We start from the raw sequence: 20,002 nt of genomic DNA, 5'->3' as shown, positions 1-20,002 counted from the left end.
GTTTCTGAAGCTGTATAAAATTCCCAAGTATTAAACAGAATTAATATGGAAATACATCATGGTACTGAAGGGGTTAAGATTTGATACTGCTTAAGGGAAAATGTATGACCACAGAGTATCTAGTTGTAAGTCGCAGTGATTCAAATGTTAGAAGGGAAAATTTGTAATGAAAGACTTGTAAATTTGTTCCAGTGTTTCGTACCACAGAATGATCTTTGCCACGCATTCAGATTGCCTCTCCTCCTCAGTTATTATTGTATTTGATTTTCTTTAATCCCTTCAGTACCATGATGCATTTCAGTATTCATTCTGCTTACTGTATTTGACGATTTTAAACAGCTTCCATAACTTGTGTGGGGATTAAAATAGTGAAGACTGGCCAGTAATCTTTCAACCTCCATAGACCCTTCCTAATGTAAACACAATGGTCTAATTGTACACAAGATTAAAGGTAAAAAGGTGTCCTAGTACTGAAGGAGTTAAAGAGAAGCAGTTAATGGAAGGAACTATGAAGGAGAAATAGATATACAGTATGTGGGATAGAGACAGATAATGATAGGTGTGATTAAAGGATAAAATTTCATAATGTCACAAGAAAGACCGTACGACCACAAAGTATTTTGGTTCAGCGTTTGATTTTTATTTATTTATTTTTTATTTATTTACTTATTTATTTATTTATTTTTCAATACATTTATATAAACTTCCTTCACGACCCAATACAAGTGTACACACACACACACACACACACACACACACACACACACACACACACACACACACACACACACACACACAGTAGCTCAGTGGTTAGAGCACTGGCTTCAAGCCAGAGGACCGGGGTTCGATTCCCCGGCTGGGTGGAGATATTTGGGTGTGTCTCCTTTCACGTGTAGCCCCTGTTCACCTAGCAGTGAGTAGGTACGGGATGTAAATCATGTAAATCGAGGAGTTGTGACCTTGTTGTCCCGGTGTGTGGTGTGTGCCTGGTCTCAGGCCTATCCGAAGATCGGAAATAATGAGCTCTGAGCTCGTTCCGTAGGGTAACGTCTGGCTGTCTCGTCAGAGACTGCAGCAGATCAAATAGTGAATTACACACACTCACTATTTTTATTTATTGTTCATATTCTATCTGTTTATGATGTATTGACTCACTGAACGAGAGTTTATTACCAAGTTTTGTGTCGTGCCCCACACTCTGAAGAAGCACCCTGTTCTAGAGACTGATTAACTGCTAAACCATCCCTGGGATCACAAAAACCCAAATAACTTCCACTACAGGCTTTTAAGCCGTCAATAGAACCATGAAAAACATCCTTCAAGATCCCAATAACTTACTTTAGAGCCTGTTAAACCATCACTACAACCTTGAAAAACAACCTGAAGACACCAATAACTTTCACTAGGGACTCTCAAACTATCATTGGAACCATGAAAAACATCCTTGAAAACCCTAATAACTTCCACTAAAGCCTGTTAAACTATCACTGGTCATTTTGTATTTTTGTGTCAATATTTTAACACTGGACTGCATAAAGGGGCTGGCGAGGGGTTCGGATGAAAAGAAGGGGCCACAAAACTCCTTGTATCATGACTTTTCACTTAGCATGAGCTCATTCTGTTAGAGGAAGACTTTTGTGTACTGTATGTATTTCTCTGGATGGATTCACCAAGTTTTATCCAATGAAAGCATTTTTTTTTAGAATCAACTCCTCTAATCAACTCTCTCTCTTTATCACAAACTCTCTCTCTCTCTCTCTCTCTCTCTCTCTCTCTCTCTCTCTCTCTCTCTCTCTCTCTCTAAAATAATATTATATGATTACTTAAAAGAAGAAATATAAGACAAATTTGACTGACTGACTGACTGACTGAAACTGACAATGACTTACTTACTTATTCACAAAGACATATTAGAAATATTTTATGACTTACAGACCGACCAACATACAAAAGTAATGTATATGACTTACTGACCAACTGACCGACAGACTGATTGAACGGCTGACTGACTGACTGGACACACCAAAGTCACAGCCAGAAATGACTAATTGGTTTCTACTGAACAGTATCCTCTTCTTTTCACCCCCCTCTCCCCATCCCCTTTTCCTACCCCCTTTCAAAACTTCCAACGTCCATCCTGCAGACAACACCCTCCCCTTCCCCTCCTCCTCCTCCCGCTGAAGGATAAGAGACGGGAAATCAGATGATACGGGACGCTGCCGTCTCTCTCTCTCTCTCTCTCTCTCTCTCTCTCTCTCTCTCTCTCTCTCTCTCTCTCTCTCTCACAGCCACGCCCATTACGAGTATGTCTCTTTCACTGCCCATCGGCCTTCTCAAACACCTTCCTCTTTTCTTCCTTCCTCCTCCGACACACGCTTCCCCTCTCCACACACACAGTCTCCATAATTTTTAAAGAGGTTTAGTGTTTTTGCTCAGGTTGTACTGACAGATGCACAATTTCTACGTTAACATGAAAAATACACTTGGGAACCCGGCTAATTATCTCTGGCCACAGGAGAGAGAGAGAGAGAGAGAGAGAGAGAGAGAGAACAAAAGGTAATAATGATAATAAAAAACAAAAACAAAAAACAAGTGAAGCAACATGAAGGGTGCAAGAACATAACAGGATCCACATTCTTGCCCAATCATTGAAAAGAAGCCATTTATTCACTTCTTTTGTGCGTTTAGTTTTTATAATATGAAGGTTGAGTTCTGTAGTCACTTGACCCCATTAGTACCATGACTCGTTTCCATATTCATTCTGTGTACTATTTGGTGTTTTAATTTTTACAGCTTCAGAAACTCATGTGGGGGATTGAAATGGCGAAGACTGGCCATTAATCTTCAGACTTCCAGATACCCTTCCTGACGTAAATAAAATGGTCTAATCGTACACAAATCTCATGATAATAAGGCCTCCCGGTGCCCTAGTGTAGAAAGGGTTAGTTATGTTCTCATTACTAAACCAAGGTAGATTAACAGGTATTGGTGGAATTTTTTTTGTGTATTTCAACAAGGATGGTATGCAAAATCTGGAGAGAGAGAGAGAGAGAGAGAGAGAGAGAGAGAGAGAGAGAGAGAGTTCAAATGCAGATAATAAGATATCAGGGAGCGGCGATATGTGATGGGGGATGAGGGGTTTCTGGGGGTGAGGGGGGTAGAAAGATCTAGTGACACGTGTTTAGCTCAATTTTATTTTATCAAAGTCAAATCCGGTTTATGTGTACCTACCACTACTACTACTACTACTACTACTACTACTACTGCTGCTGCTGCTGCTGCTGCTTCATTAACTTTCTGAGTTTTTATCAGTTCTTTCAAAACAGTCTCCGTGAGGGAATAGCCTTTCACACACACACACACGCGCCCGGTCACGCCCGGTAGCTCAGTGGTTAGAGCGCTGGCTTCACAAACCGGGGTTCGATTCCCCGGCCGGGTGGAGATATTTGGGTGTGTCTCCTTTCACGTGTAGCCCCTGTTCACCTAGCAGTGAGTGGGTACGGGATGTAAATCGAGGAGTTGTGACCTTGTTGTCCCGTTGTGTGGTGTGTGCCTGGTCTCAGGCCTATCCGAAGATCGAAAACAATGAGCTCTGAGCTCGTTCCGTAGGGTAACGTCTGGCTGTCTCGTCAGAGACTGCAGCAGATCAAACAGTGAAACACACACACACACACACAGAGAGAGAGAGAGAGAGAGAGAGAGAGAGAAAGCAGTGTAACTGGATTAACATGCCAATAACACACGTAGCAAAAAAAAAAAATAAATAAATAAATAAAAAAATAAATAAATAAGTAAAATAAAATAAATAAAGAATAAAGTCAAAGTCATGTATAGAGTTAGCATTCGTGGAGAGTAGTGAGAGAAATTGGGAGAGACGACACAACGCCTTTAAGTCAAACCACGCTCTGTCACTTTAGTCCATGAGCCAGGTCGGAAACGGGTACCAAAAAGGTGAACAGATCCAACATGGATTTTCTGTTAGACTGACATCTGAAGTGTCCGAAATCACTTGATGGACTTCTCAGACTGGTAGCTTAATGCCTGTATGGAGGCCATCTTTAAGAATGGTTGACGTTTTGGGGGAAAAAATCGAGACATCATTAAAAGGACTGTGACTACTTACAGAAATGTTACAGAAAGGTCTAACATAGTTCATTGGATTTGTAATGAAATTCCACGTATTTTCATGTACAATTTTCTATATTATACTTTGTAATTAGATCAGAAAAACAAAAATGAACGTAAAAAATTAGGCATTTTCTACATTTTTTCAACATAGACTTAGCAAAGTTTTTCATAACTCCTTTTTAAAGCAACATTAGACAATTTTTCACCTTTGGGCATCTGTAGCACATTCCAGGCTATATTTACAATACTTTACTTGAGTTCTAATAGCATTATCAGTATATTACAAATAGCAAAAATGAAACCTATCATTTGAGCAATAAATACAAGTTATGAGTAGCTCGCAGTCAAACGTCCAGATAACTTGCTGAAAAATCAAAATTAAAACATAAAATAAAAGTGACAACAAAATGTGGATACATTTGCTTTGCTTTGAAATCAAGATCATCTATCAATCATGTATAAGTTAGCAGTAGCTCACGGCGACACCAGGTATAGTCCTCCGCTGTAAGTGTCTTGGGAACCTGTGCTTCTTTTGGTCTTTTAAGTTTTAGTCCTCATCTTCAGTTTCACTGTCGTTCAAATCCTGATTTTGCTCCTCCTGGTCATCATCATCATCATCTTGCAAATTACTGCAGTTCTGTAGCTTGCAAGCAGGTGTGCACTGTAGGCCATTTAGAACACATGGACAGTCACTGCCACAGGAGCGGGAACACTTGCAGACCAGTAAAGCGAGAATAGCATTTGGTGCTGCAGCTCCGGTGTACCACGTAATTGCTATGTCGCCATCAGTCATGTTCCATCCATGACCATCTGTTGGGCTTGGTACAGAAGGCTGATTTTTTAGACATCTTCTCCATATCGCGGATTGATAATTAGCTCGATAGGTGTGCTGTCGAAGTGCATCTTCACATGGTGGTAACTGGCCAGAAACCACGTCACCCTTTTTTGCCTGAAATATGTCATACCTCAGTGCATTAACCTTTGAGACACTGGTGTTGCGGCAGTAAAGCCTGCACGTAAACTCTTGAATTATATCGAACAGTTCTTCTGTCACGCGCCACTCCCGGCCGAGGTCTCCAAAAGCCACCTTAAATTTGTTTTCCTTTTGTACCAAGGCAAGCGCTTTGACTTTCCCCTGTCCAGCAAAGGAACTAACTGTGTCACAGCCAGTCCAAGCATGGAGTCCGATTAGGGACCTGCACACATCCTTACCAAGCACTGCAGCAAGCCTGGTGACATCGATGAGTCGGATCTTATTGCCCTTGCCTCTCCGTAATATAAACTTCGAATGACTTCCCATCTCTGAGTGCACCCCAAGGAGAATAACAAAAACATCTGTATCCTCTGAAATGACGATCACCTCTGGATAAGTTTGTGCGGCATGCCTAGTATGAATCATCAACCGTGTATCAGCCTCCTCATGCGAAGATGCAAGTTCCTGCACCTCTGTAACTTCTGCCTTTGTGATCTTGAAACTCTTTTCACCAGATGTGACAATGAGCATTACAGACCCAAGTTGGTCTCTATTCTTTTCTGCCTTATGAGTTCAGTGTTACCGGTTAGTGTCTTGATTGCCCATGGTAAAAGTAGATGCTTTGGTGTCACAACTACAGCATTCGTGACAGCATTGATTATGTCCATACCCAAAGACCATGAGATTCTAGTGGTTCGATCCGATACATTCACCTGGTCACCACCAAGAAGTACATTTAAGAATATCTTGAGATTTTCAGGAATTTTGACGTAAGCATTTGTCAGCTCATCCGGTTGTGGTGGCCAAGATTGCTCATTGGTAGAACATTTGATATCTTCTCTCAGGAGCAGAGCTACCTTCATGAGCAGATGTTCAGTATCTTTGCTTTTCATGTATGCTTCAAATTTATTTTGAAGAATCAGGAAATCTGTTGCAATTGAGTCTATGGAAAGGTTTTGTGGCCTGACATACACCCTGTTGCATAGAGTGAAAAAATGCAAAGATTCCCCAAATTCCAGTTCTAATCTTCTGCGGAGGTGCTTTTTTGTGGAGTCTTTTGGATGCAGCCCTTCTCAACTAGAAAGGTTACAAGTTTCGTGATGTCAGCTAGAGGAACTATTCGCGGATTTAAAAAGATGTCAGTTCGGATGTAATGGAAGAGGAAATCAAGCGCTGTTTTCTCTTCCTCAGAATAAAGATCTTTGGTTTTTCTGTCGATTCAGGTGAAGAATGTGGCCCACGGGTGTACAGCTTGTAACAGGTCACGTGATAATGGGCCTCAGCAGCCACGATATCTCTCGACACAACAGAGAGTATCCTATCATCACATTGATGGGTTGCGACATCTCGAATCCTTTGGTCGGCTCTTAGGTCTACAGCTTGGGTTAGAGGCTCCCTGGTTTTGGTACCCTTGACATACTTGGATACCCGTTGGCAGAATATACAGATTGGGTCATATACTGTTGAGGTTTGAGCAGGGACACGGCGTTGGGAGTGTCTTGTTTCCGACTGAGGCTCAACAGACACCTCCACAGACTTCTGATATTTTGCCAGATGTTTCTTGTGCGTGAAGTCAGACCGACATTCTCGGTGATACAGTATGTTTGGAATCGTCTTGTCGTCCACGTACAGTTTGATGATAGAGTTGACGTTTCTTGTCAGTGCTGCTTGATAAAGTGTTTGCCAGGAGTCACTGTCCTTTGGCAGTATAAGCTTATCCAAAGGTGAGTCCTTCCCACATATTGCGCAGTACCAATATCAGGGTTAGGTCTTTTCTCTTCATTGATTGCTCCGCCATGTTGGATCTTAGCAATCTGAAATAAAGACAGTTTCAATTACATCACAGGCATATTAATAGATACATAGATAGATAGATAGAAAATATGCGTTTTATATGAAGTGTATATTGGCTTGTTACTAAGCTTGAATATTTGCCGAAAATACGCTATCTCGTTAATACGATTTCTGGAATTCGGAGAATGCATTAATAACACAAACAAGCTATTATACAGATAGCTTAGGATGTGAAGCAGATGCCCAAAGGTGAAACTTTGTCCAGTGTTGCTTTAAAAAGGAGTTATGAAAAACTTTGCTAAGTCTATGCTGAAAAATGTAGAAAATGCCTAATTTTTACTTTCATTTGTGTTATTTCTGATCTAATTACAAAGTATAATATAGAAAATTGTACATGAAAATACGTGGAATTTCATTACAAATCCAATGAACTATGTTAGACCTTTCTGTAACATTTCTGTAAGTAGTCACAGTCCTTTTAATGATGTCTTGATTTTTTCCCCCAAAACGTCAACCATTCTTAAAGATGGCCTCCATACAGGCATTAAGCTACCAGTCTGAGAAGTCCATCAAGTGATTTCGGACACTTCAGATGTCAGTCTAACAGAAAATCCATGTTGGATCTGTTCACCTTTTTGGTACCCGAACCCCTAATTTTGGGTTTTGGCTCATGGACTACTTTGGGTGTGGACGCTGTGGTAAATCCCCGGCTCGCCACTATGCCAAATCAGCCCCAACACACATCACTTCGTGTCATTCGTCACCTATTTACTAATTATTCTTATGCCTGTGACCTGGCGAGCTAGGCTAGAGGGGCTTAGGCCCCTGCTCTGCCCTTTCGAGGGGGAGAGGGCTACCCATGCTAGTACGGTCGCCAGTGAGGGGCCATACTAAATGGTTCCTACGTAGGCTACCAGTAGACCAGCGGAGCCACCCGCTGGAGGGATCGCCCAATAGGGGCTGTCCTGTGCTGGATGGTTGGGTGTCCAGGCTGGGATGCTTTGGGAGGGGTAACTCAGCTCTGTCGTGAACAAACATTCGTATCATGTGGGGCCTTTTTTTTTAAATGACTGGTCCGCATGGGGACGAGGTACCACCCGTCCACGGCAGCCAGCGCTTCCTCCCATTGTAGTCCCAGTAGGTGGTTTCTCTTGCCCCTGGAGCCAATTTTTTGTGTAGCTGTTTTTTTATGGGAAAACACAAAAAACATTCAGGTTCTCGTGAGGTGGCTGACCTGGCCCACGAGACGTCATCTTCAGGTCTGAGTAAGGAGGAGGATTCCCCTCCACAAGGGGCCTCCCACAGCAGTCTCCTGTTCTGGAAGTTCTTTTGAGGGATGCATTTCTGCTGCATATGACTCTCTTGTAATGGTAAATGTTAATCCATCATTTTCCTATCATGCCTTGCACTCACTTCTCAAGGCGTATGGTACGGTTGTTCGCATTCGACTGGTTTATGATAAGGACTTTCCTTCTAACCGCTGCTATGTAACGTTTATGTCATGTGATGAAGCTCGTTTAGCTTATGAACATGTAGCATCTCTGCCCCTCGCCGGCCATGGCTTTAAAACTGAATTTCTCCAGTCACGTAATATTTCAGACAGTGACATGGATTACATCCCAAATGTTTTTGAAAACTATTTAGAGAATTCAGTTCCAGCAGTCCGCCAGATCCCACCTCCACGTTGGTTTGTGGCGTACTATAGAAATGGGCGTGGAATTTCATCCATGCCTCCCGGTACCTGTCCAAAGAAATCGGCACGATTCCTGAGGGGAATCTGAAAAAGTATGGGAAGGGGGTGCTTGTGCGAGCAAAAGATCTTACGCAAGCTAGGATGTTGCAACATCTCCCATGCCCTTCTGACAGCATGTTTGAGACTGTTAAGGCTCATCCCACCTTTAACTATAGCAAAGGTTGTGTTTATAGCCAAGACCTCTATGAATTCCCAGAAGAGGAAATACTAGCAATGTGCCCTAGCTCAGTACAAAAGGTGACTAAGATGAGGAACTCCTCCAACATGGTCCTTCTCACTTTTTTTGGGTCCACCCTTCCTGACCGTGTTAATATCGGTCCTATCAACCTTAGGGTGAGGCGCTTTGTTTCTCGCCCTCTTCAGTGCTTCTCATGCTATGGGTACGGTCACGGGAAAAGCTCGTGTAAGGAAGCTTCCCGATGTGGTAATTGCTCTGCACTCGACTCGCATTCAGAGGAGCATTGCAATGGTGCAGCTTATTGTTTTCATTGTCGTGATGCTCACCAGGTACGTTCCAGGCAATGCCCCAGGTATCGCCTGGAGCAGGACATTCTACAGCTTGCCAATAGTCAGTTTATCAGCCTCGGTAGCGCCCGCCGTGAACTCCTGTACCGCCAGAAGGATGGTACTGGTGCGACATCCTATGCTTCATTGGCCGCTCGCTCTTCGGCTGAGTCTGCCGGTCCGAAGACAACTCCTCCTGCTACCTCTCGCTCTGTTGGGGCGGGTGGTACTGTTTATCTGGCTAACAGGTTTGCCATTTTGGCTGATGACTCGGTTGAGTCATCTCTTAGAAGTGACGAGAAAATACGGACTTGAACAAAGTCACCCATGTAGTAGATGTCCATTTGCCACCTGTATCTCCTAAGCCTTTCAAGGGTCTAACTAAGCGGCACCGCGGCTCTGCGGAGTCGTTAGATTTAGCTCAGCATAAGCAGTCTAAGTTTTCTCCCGGTGCTTATAATCGTGAGTCCTCCAGGGACCGCTCTGCTAGGGTAGCTCCAGTAGTTTCTGTCCAGCCTTCTGTGACGCCCTCCGTCTCAGATCGGGCTTCTTATGATGAGGACGGTCTGAGCATGGAGACGTCCGATGATATTGTCATAGCCGTCCCTCGTGGACCAACTGTATCGGAAAGTGCAGTCCTGCCTGATCCTCGTCCTCCGAGGACCAGTAAAAGTGATGATAGTTCGCATCACCCACCGATAAGCCGAAAGGCTGAGGTCCAACGACCCGGCACACCTCAATTCCCGGTGTCTTCTCGTCGTTTGATTATTTCTAGTCAGGTCAGTCACGGGCAGCCTCAAAAGGCTCGCTCGTCCACTGCACCCAAATAGTCGTCTTCAAGCTTCTACAATGGAACTGTAGAGGCCTTCGCGCCTCGTGGGGGGAACTCCGAGCTTTGCTGTCGGAGTTCTCTCCAGCCTGTGTAGCTCTACAAGAGACTATGATAGGTGATAGTACTTATTCTAGTCCTCCTGGCTATCGTGCTTTTTAACACTCCTTTCCTGACCAGGGCCACCACGGTGGCACAGCTATTCTAGTCCGTCAGGATATACCTGTTATCCCGGTACAACTTAACTCTCCCTTCAGGTGGTTGCTGTTAAGGTCTTTATGGGACGACTGTACACCATCTGCAGTTTATATCTCCTCCTCGGCTTCCTGTCTCCAGGGGTGAGCTTGACGGCCTGGTGCGTCAGCTGACTCCGCCTTTTCTTTTGTTGGGAGATTTTAACGGCCGTCACCCATTGTGGGATGAAGGTGCTAGTAATCCTCGTGGGGTTTTAATCGGTTCTTTTATTGAGGATGAGGGATTGGAGATTTTAAATTCTGGGGATGTTACACATTTCCACACTCCTACTGGGACTTTTACAGCTATCGATCTTTCTCTTTGTACATCTAATTCTTTCCTTGATTTTAATTGGCGAGTCCTACCGGATTTACACGGTAGTGACCACTTTCCGATTTTATTGCAATCTGTGAAATCTGAGCCACAGTCCCGGCCACCACGCTGGGTTTTAGACAAGGCAGATTGGCGTCGATTCACAGACCTTAGCTCTTTTATTCGTCCGCTGGCTGACTTTTCTACTTGTGCTGAGGCTGTTGATTATTTTACTGATTTTTTATTTCTTTAGCCCTTCAGACAATCCCTAGGACGTCAGGTCGCTTTACTAAGCGTCCCGTTCCTTGGTGGAACGCAGCATGCACTGCAGCGGTAAAGAGAAACGGGCAGCTTTCTCTCGTCTCCGGCGACATCGTGGGGACCCGCAGTGCCTGGAAGCTTTTCGGCGATGCCGAGCTCGGGCCCGCCGCATTTTGAAAGAGGCACAAAGAGCCTCGTGGAAAGCCTATGTCTCTTCCATAAACGTCCGCACCCTCTTACGGATGTCTTCAACAAAGTCCGCCGAATTGCTGGGAAGTATTCTGCTCCTTCCCCACCAATTTTGTTGTCTGCTGGGCGAACGGTGGCAGACCCTAGGAATGTCGCTGACCTCTTCGCGGAGCACTTTGCCAGTGTTTCCCAGAGGCATCCTGCAGCTCCGGGCGCACGTCACCGCCAGAGAATGGAATCTCTCGGCATAAACTTTTCTTCCGCTGGAGGAGTCTTATAATGTCCCTTTCTCTGCTTCCGAGTTGCGGACCGCTTTGTCCCAGTGTCACGACTCTTCTCCTGGGCCAGATGATATACCTTATGCCTTCTTGCGCCACATGTCTGACACTGCTTTTAACTTTCTTTTAAATCTTTATAATATGATTTGGCATACCGGTGACTTTCCATCTTCTTGGGCTGTGGCAGTGGTTCTCCCATTTCCGAAGCCTGGGAAAGATAATCTCCAGGCTACGAACTACCGTCCTATATCTTTAACGTCCTGTATTTGCAAAGTGTTAGAAAAGATGGTAAATATAAGACTCATGTGGTATTTGGAGAGGGGGAAGTACTTGTCACCGGTACAGTACGGCTTCCGAAAGATGAGGTCTACTACTGATGCTCTTTTATCCCTAGAGTCTTCCATTTGTGAGGCCTTCGCTAATCACCACCATCAAGTAACAGTCTTTTTTTGACCTGGAGAAGGCCTACGACACGGCTTGGTGTCATGGCATTTTACAGTCTTTGTTTAATTTTGGCCTTCGGGGCCACCTTCCTATTTTTATCCAGCAGTTTTTATCCAGACGTTTTTTACGGGTTCGAGTTGGGAGTGTTCTCTCCGATGCTACAGCTTTAAATGACGGTGTCCCACAGGGAAGTATTCTTAGTGTTACGCTATTCGCAGTTGCAATAAATGGTGTTATAGATACTCTACCGGATGGCGTTCACAGTTCTTTATATGTGGACGACTTGTGCATCTCTTTGCTGCTTCTAGGATGTCACTGATTGAGCGCAAGCTCCAACTGGCGATCAATAGGGTGTCCAGTTGGGCCAACATGAACGGTTTTCGATTCTCCACCTCGAAGACCGTAGCCATGCATTTTGTCGCAACCGTGGTGTCCATCCAGACCCGGATTTATACCTCGCCAATAGACGCCTCTCATGCGTGGAGGCGACTCGATATCTTGGCCTTTTATTTGACAACCGTCTCACCTGGGTTCCCCATTTTCGCTCTCTTAAGGCGTCTTGTCGGCAGGCACTATCCCTTCTTCGGGTTTTAAGTCATACCTCTTGGGGTGCGGACAGGGACACGTTGCTGTTGCTTCACCGTACACTCATACTTCCGAAGCTGGAATACGGCTGTGAGATCTACTCATCCGCAACAGATGCACGACTACGCTCGCTTGACCCCGTGCATCATGCTGGGGTCCGCTTGGCTACGGGTGCATTTCGGACATCTCCAATACCTAGCCTTCTAGTGGATGCTGGTTTCTGGCCGCTCGACCTCCGGCGCCAATCTTCGATGCTCCGGTGTTGGTTTCGCACCCACCGTCTGCCTGATTTTGTCCCCTGTGTGTCAATGTTGCGGGACTCGCGCTCGCAGGCGTATGTCACTCGACCGAGTCTCCCTAAACCTTTTGGCCTACGTGTTGCAAATCTCATGGCAGAGTTATCTATCGACCCCACTCCTGTGTACTCTTTCCGTCTCCCGCGAGTTGGTTATTGGCAGCTTCCTGTTATCTCATTATGCCCTGCCATGGATGGCAAGAAGGATTTTCTGCCAGCTCTGTCCCACACACGGTTTTTAGAACACTTTTTTATGCATTCTGATGATATCCCTGTTTTTACTGATGGCTCCAAATCCGACTCAGGCGTTGGATTTAGTGTGGTTTTCCTCTTTTATCGGTCTGGCAGCCTTCCTTCAGTGGCATCCGTTTTACTGCGGAGCTGTCTGCCATAGTCCTAGCTTTACAAATAATTTTTACTCTACCGGTTTCGTCTTTTACAATTTTTAGTGACTGTCGCAGTGCTCTTACTTCTCTCTCTTGCACTATATCCTTTAACCCTTTGGTTTTATCAGCCCTGGAGTGGCTATACCTTCTTACACAACGAGGATATCGTGTTGGGTTCTGTTGGGTTCCTGGTCACGTTGGTGTTCCAGGGAATGAACACGCAGATCGCCTCGCTAAAGAGGCAGCAAGTCGCGCTCCATCTCCTGCGTCTGTTCCGTTTCGAGATGTCTTTCCTCTAATTCGTGAGGCAGTTGCAGCAATCTGGCAGAGGAGATGGCTAACGGGGGTCGCAACCTCGAAAATGGGAGAGATCACTATTTCCTCTATCCCTCACTGGACATACACCCATGTTCGAGATCGACGTTTACAGACTTTATTGGCGCGACTGCGTATAGGTCACACGTACCTTACACAGAGGTACCTGTTGACCAGGGACCCTCAACCTTACTGTGATGACTGCCTGGTGCCGCTTACCGTGCGGCACCTATTGGTAGAGTGCCCTAGTTTGATAGAGTTACGACACCGCTACCTCTACCGCTGTCGCGGTAGAGATAGCGGTGTCTATTATATCTCAAAGGTCCTTGGACCAAAGTGTCTGGCCCAAGGCCATGACGTTTTTAGATTTTTGGGAGAAGCTGGCATTCTCCCAAAGCTGTGAATTTTATTTAATTTTATTATATGTATTTTAATGTTTTATGTATATTATTGTAGCTTTTGGTTTTTAATTACCATTAATTTTTTCGTTTTTACTTGTTTTAGTTATTTTACGATTTGTTTTAAACCCTTTTGGTTTTAATTAAATAGTTTCATGCGGCGCCATATGACCAATGTTGTTGCGGCGCCTAACACCAAATCCTCCTCCTCCTCATGGTGTGGGGCTGTTTTTCTTACCATGGTCTTGGAAAATTTGTGTTTTTGCCTAAGAATGTTCGTTTGAACCAAAATATATAACTATTTAGAGCTAATTCTGGATGAGTTAGATGAGTGTATGGAAAAGTGCAATGTAGATATATATATATTTTTTTATTATGGTAGCAACGCACAACACAACAATTGGACATTATCAAGGAAAACTAAAAATTGGTCTCAAGATGGCGAGGTCAGATTATGCTTGATTTACGGTTGCTTGGGCGCGTGTGACACATACGGGAAGAGGTCAGGGTCTGACTGGCTTGCTGGGCCCCTGCCCTGGACCCCTGGCCGCAGGGGCCCCCTGCGGCCTGGGCATCACACCAAGGATCCTTGTATATTCCTTCATCACACCGACCCAGGGCCCACATGAGTCAAAGACACGTACGTGACCGTGGATGCGCGGATGAAAGACCTAATTGTATATCTGGACCGTGGGTGTAATAAGACCCGTACAGACACGAGTCACTAGGAAGCTGGAAGAGGATATTCTGCCAAAACTGAAAATGAGGAGGAACCAGTAAAAAAAGGCAACGATGGTACTGATTATGGGTGGAAGGAATAAGAGTTGACAGAGAATGATATACAAGAAGCATACGTGGAGTGTGTAACATGATTAGGGTTGCCACCTTTTACAAAATAAAATACACCTCTACCGGGGAACCGGCCGCCGGGACGTTCCGGGCGCGTGGCGCGTGCATGCGTTCCGCCGGCCCGGGGAAAAAAAAAACGGTTGTTTTTAAGGCCCACTCCTGAAAAATGCATAGAATACTTATACAACAAGTAATAAAACCAACAAAATGATTTCACATACCACATTAGCCTCTGGAGTCAGTAGTCAGTAAAGGAGTAGTCAAGAAAACAATTAGTCATGTTCAGCGTCTCAGTGAGTGAGCGTTACTGAGCTCTGAGGGAGGCAGGCGGGCGTAACTAACGACACTCGACAGGGAGTCAGGGACTCGGGTTCCGTGCAAGAGAGGCACAAGTTACAACAGGTAGAGAGATGCAGTGGGCACTGGAAAATATGGAACAAACCGCGCCCCGTATTGAGTCAATACGGGACGCAACATTTTATTCTCAGATATGGGACGATTCTGTATTTTACGGGACGGGTGGCAACCCTAAATTATACATGATAGAGATGGGAAGAGAGGAAGATAATGAACACGTGAAGAGAAAATGAGAAGAAACCAGTGAAAAAGGCAATGATGGTACTGGTAAAGGAATGTGGCAGACAAAACAATAAGAATGTGTCAGGGGTGTAACGTAAAAGATATGGCAAGAGAGGCAAAGTTGAGATAATGGACACGTGAAGAGGAGAAAATGAGGAGGAGCCAGTGAAAAGGGCAATGATGGTACTAGTTATGGGTAAAGGAATGTGGGTAAACAGAAAGTCAAGATATAAGGAGCATGTGTGGAGTGTGTAACATGATAGAGATGGGAATAGAGGCAAGATTGAGAGATTTTCGACATGTGAAGAGGAGAAATAAGGATGAACCAGTGAAGAAAGCAATGATGATACTGGTTAATGGCTAGAAGGAGTGTGGGTAGACAGAGAATAAAGTAAAAGCCTGCTATATTCTGAAACGCTTTGTTCTCTCGCCATCACTGCTTTCCGAAGGCTCCAGTTGAAGATACTCGTGTTTTTAATAGTACTTGATAGTTCTGGTGATAGACTGGCAAGATTTCTAGTTTATTAGCACGAAAAACTGTCTTGAAAACTTAGCACGTAGTCTCTGTTGCCTTGGAAAACTGTCGTAGTGAGGGGGAAGGCGTTTCTGATTATAGCCGATAAGAATAATGTGTAGGGTGTATAACGTAAAAGAGAAGGCAATAAAGGCAAGGTTGAGACATTTTCGACATGTGAAGAGAAGAAATAAGGAGGAACCAGTGAAGAAGGCAATGATGATACTGGTTATGGATAGATGGAATGTGGGTAGACTAGACAGAAAGATGGAAAGATGCTGAAGTGTGACATAGCGTGGGATCGGGCCGACGTCCACGCGTAGGTTCGAATCCCACCACGTACAGTCTTAAACACTTTGCCATTTGTCGAGTGGTTTAAAGTTATCTACATGTCACCATGATACCCATGTTCTACAGGTGGTTACACCCAAGATGAGCTTGTGTGGTGATATGGGCCCTATTATGGGTACCAGTATAAATAAAATTGTCTGCGCCACTAATGGGCAGAAGCTGAACAGCGTTTCCCATACATTCTTCAAGTGTGCTTACAGGCGCTATAGGCCTTACTGTAAAAAAAAAAAAAAAAAAAAAAAACATTGAATAGAAACAGATGGAAAAAGATAACTTGAGCGGCTGGTCATACTACATTGGAGGAATAAAATCTTGTGAAGAATATTATTTGGCGCTGTTGCAAATAAAGAATTAGTTGCATAAAATGTAAACAAAGAGAGGCAAGGTAGAGAGTGAATGTGTATTTTGTGTCTCGTCCTCTCTCCATCTTTCTCTCTCTCTCTCTCTCTCTCTCTCTCTCTCAAACATTTAACATTTCTGTGCTTCATCTCCACTATTTCGAAAGGCGTTGTCTAAAATTGCACGATTTTTTAATGTGTGTTTATGGTTTTAGAGGCAGAGTGACAAGATTTTTGCGTTATTAACTGTAGAAACACTTGAAAACCTCGCTAGCGGCTAATCATCCATGTGGCCTTGGTAAATAGTCGTGGTAAGAGCAAAGCTTTTCCGAAATACGACTCTCTCTCTCTCTCTCTCTCTCTCTCTCTCTCTCTCTCTGAAGTAAGGGAAAAGTGGTCTTGCAGTTGAAAGAGTGCAGTGACCGTGCATAGTTTTGCTTGGGAACATTCTGTAGCATTTATTATCCTCAATAGTCTGATAAGGAGCTGCTGATAAGTAAAGATAAGGTTATATAGTATTACTGAAACAGTGAAACAACAACATCTCACGCACTCGCTGCCCTCTTTCATTAGCAACCCTTGTTCCCTTTTTCCCACTCGTGCACGCAACTTCTGTCACTCCCCGTGTCTCACTGGTAAGATCAGGAAAACATTCTTGGAAATCTTGATAATTTCCACTAGAGCATATTAACCCTTTCAGTACCATGACGCATTTCCATATTCATTCTGCTTACTATTTGGTGATTTTATACTGCTTGAGAACCTAATGTGGGGGATTAAAACGGTGAATACTGGCCATAAACTTTCTGACTTCCATAGACCCTTCCTAATGTCAATAAAATGGTCTGTCTAATCACTCACAAATTGTAAGGTAAAAATGTGTCCCAGTACAGAAGGGGTTAAAGTGTCTCTCCAATCATGAGAACAACCTTGGAAGCGCCAGTAACTACCACATTTGTTCATTTGTAGTAAACATTTACAAGAGGTCCTTCGTTTGCTTAATATGATCTTTCGTATCTTTAGCCTTTTAAGGAAATGCGAAATTTGGCCTGTTTAGGTTTTCCTGACCAACCAAACCCAAAACAAACTTAATTCTGTCAGTACTGGGACATATTTTACCTTGAGATTTATGTATGATTTCACCATTTTATTGATATTAGTAAGGGTCTATGGAGGTTAGAAGATTAATGGCCAGATTCTTCAGTATTTTGATCTCCCCATGTGTTTGTGAAGCTGTATAAAGTTGCCAAATAGGAAGCAGATTGAATATGGAAATGCATTATGGTACTGAAGGGGTTAATCTAAGCTAACCTGATCTTAAAACTAATCTAAAATAATGTAAACCTAATCCAACTGTTTTTGATGCCAAGTGTTGATTTTTAAAAGCATCAATATAAGTCGGTAATAGCCGAGCGTTTGAAAGAAAACTTGATAGATGTGAAGTGCAGTGAGTGTACTACCACAACATACATTCATGTCATGCACTGCTGACAAGGACTGATAGATAATGTTCACCCCCCTTTTATTTTGGCTAACTCTTGGACCTGTAAGAGGAGTGGCAACTTAGTGGGGCTTTATTTTAATTTTATGTTGTTTTGGGCCAGCTTTCCTCTGTTGCACAAACAAAAAAAAAAAAAAAAAAAACTAGCACTATTAAAACTATTGAAAACCACAGTAGCAGTTACTAGCACCATAAAAACACCCTTGAAAACCTTGATAATTTTGACCAGGGCTTTAAACTATCACCACCACTTTGAAAACTCCCATGGTAAACCTCAATGACTTGCACCACATAACTGCCAATTAAACAAAACACTAACAACGCCCAAATCACCACCACTACACTCGATAAAATTATCACACTGGAAAAACACAGATAAATCCACCATACTAACTCACAACAACATTTTTAATCATTAGAAGCTAAATATAAACATCTCTGACAGCATCACTTGAGGAGAGAAGAAGAGAGTGCGATGGCAGCGTAACTTGAAAACAAAAAAAAAGAGTATGTATGACAGCAGCTGTAGGAGTTAGCATAACCCTTGAACACAAGAGAGTGTCATAGCATTTGTAGAAGTTAGCATAACTCGTAATAGCAGCCATAGGAATTGGCATAACCAATGATAGCAACCATAGAAGTCAGCATAACCCATGACAGCAGCCATAGGAGTCAGCATAACTCGTAATAGCAGCCATAGGATTCAGCATAACTCAAGATAACAGCCATAGGAGTCAGCATAACTCATGATAACAGCCATAGGAGTCAGCATAACTCATGATAACAGCCATAGGAGTCAGCATAACCCATGATAATAGCCATAGGAGTCAGCATAAACAAGGAATGGTGGTGACATGAGTTGGTGTCCACAGGTGTTCATCTCCCCATCACTACCATGGCAGCTTCCTCGACTTACGTGGCGGGACACAGCGAGGACTGACCTGGATAAGCTGGTGCCTGACTTGCCATCTGGACCACTAGACAAATACCGTGCTGGCGCGTCTTTCAATTGGAAGGAGATGAAGGCATACATTGATCCTCCTCACATCATTGCTTTCAAGGTAAGGAGATGAAAATTGTTCTTTTTGGAGGAAATTAAAAATTGTCCTGTGTGGAGGAAATGAAAAAATTGTCCTTCATTTTTTGTGAGAGTAAACAGATGAAGGCTTGCGTTGATCCTCCTCACATCATTGCTTTTAGGTAAGATGAAAATTGTCCTCCTGTGTGGAGGAGATGAAAAATTGTCCTTAATTTTTTGGGAGGGTGAACAGATGGAGGCATACATTGATCCTCCTCACATCATTGCTTTTAAGAGAAGATGAAAATTGTCCTTCTGTGTGGAGAAAATGAAAAATTGTCCTTCTTTTTTGGATAAGATGAAAATTGTCCTATTTTTGGGAGGATGGACCGATGAAGGGTTACATTAATCCTCCTGACATTATTGTTTGGAAAGTAAAGTAAGGTAAGGTAAGGTTAGGTACCATAGAGATGAGAATCGTCTGTGTATTTTATTATTTACTCTTTGTTTTTATCAAATTTTATATAGGGAAGCTTCAAAACTTCTCTTTATAATTTTGACATGAATTTTAAGCTACACATTATCTTCGGGGAATGATATCTGTAGTGAATATCTCTCTCTCTCTCTCTCTCTCTCTCTCTCTCTCTCTCTCTCTCTCTCTCTCTCTCTCTCTCTCTCTCTCTCTCTCTCTCCAGAAAAAAAAAAAAAGAAATACAAAAAGGTACCAGGATTTCATTACAAATTGCTTAATTTCAGAACAGCCTGTACAATTTCATGGAGGGCGACCCAGTGTTCCACCGCACTGGGGGGGACCTCACGCTGGAGGAGGAGCGCTCTGTCACCTTCAGACGAGTCAAGAAACTCCTCAATTCAAAGTTTAGTGATGAGAAGGAGATGCTCGTTGACTATAGAAAGGTAAGTGTGTGTGTGTGTGTGTGTGTGTGTCTTTTTTTAATTTCTCAGTGACTCAGTTCCTTCCTGCCCATTTGCTTTATTTTGTCTCTCTATATCTTCCTTGGTAGCCAATCTTTTCTCCCTTCATTTGTTTCTTCTTTGTCTCTCTGCTCTTGTTCTTTCGTCTTGTCATTTTCCCTTTCTTCATTTCCTCCCCATGTGTTTCTTTCTCCTTTCCTTTCCATGTCTTTCTTCTGTCATTCTTTCCTTCCATTACTTT

The 20,002-nt window shown here is 43.4% G+C and overlaps 3 protein-coding genes across 13 annotated transcripts in view; 1 reads left to right on the top strand and 2 right to left on the bottom strand.

Annotated features, from left to right (window-relative positions):
• LOC123512072 (neprilysin-like) overlaps positions 1–2,064 on the bottom strand; it is a 63,209-nt gene extending 61,145 nt beyond the window's left edge. For 4 of the 7 annotated variants that reach the window (XM_045268253.1, XM_045268257.1, XM_045268258.1 and 1 more), the window contains exon 1: positions 1,971–2,045. The gene's annotated coding sequence lies outside the window, so the exon portion shown is untranslated. Of the gene's footprint in view, positions 1–1,970 lie in introns of all 7 variants that reach the window. The other 3 variants (XM_045268254.1, XM_045268255.1, XM_045268256.1) reach the window with 3 other exon arrangements.
• The window catches only part of LOC123512075 (peroxisomal acyl-coenzyme A oxidase 3-like), a 97,508-nt gene that overhangs the window by 59,076 nt on the left and 18,430 nt on the right, over positions 1–20,002 (top strand). For 2 of the 5 annotated variants that reach the window (XM_045268264.1, XM_045268267.1), the window contains exons 2-3: positions 18,683–18,871; positions 19,585–19,743. In XM_045268264.1, the coding sequence (XP_045124199.1) occupies positions 18,683–18,871; positions 19,585–19,743 (348 nt within the window). Of the gene's footprint in view, positions 1–16,425; positions 16,621–16,788; positions 16,945–18,255; positions 18,318–18,682; positions 18,872–19,584; positions 19,744–20,002 lie in introns of those variants that run through there. The other 3 variants (XM_045268268.1, XM_045268266.1, XM_045268265.1) reach the window with 3 other exon arrangements.
• LOC123512076 lies at positions 4,182–6,187 on the bottom strand. Its single transcript, XM_045268269.1, has 2 exons — positions 5,826–6,187; positions 4,182–5,365 (listed from the first exon to the last, which is right to left on the bottom strand). The coding sequence occupies exons 1-2, from the start codon at positions 5,835–5,837 to the stop codon at positions 4,676–4,678; spliced, it is 702 nt and encodes a 233-aa protein (XP_045124204.1). The 5' UTR covers positions 5,838–6,187; the 3' UTR covers positions 4,182–4,675.

This window comes from Portunus trituberculatus, chromosome 32 (genome assembly GCF_017591435.1).
Source record: "Portunus trituberculatus isolate SZX2019 chromosome 32, ASM1759143v1, whole genome shotgun sequence".
NCBI lineage: Eukaryota > Metazoa > Arthropoda > Malacostraca > Decapoda > Portunidae > Portunus > Portunus trituberculatus.
The sequence above is the reverse complement of the archived record's forward strand: the minus strand, read 5'-3'. Positions and strand labels throughout refer to the sequence as shown.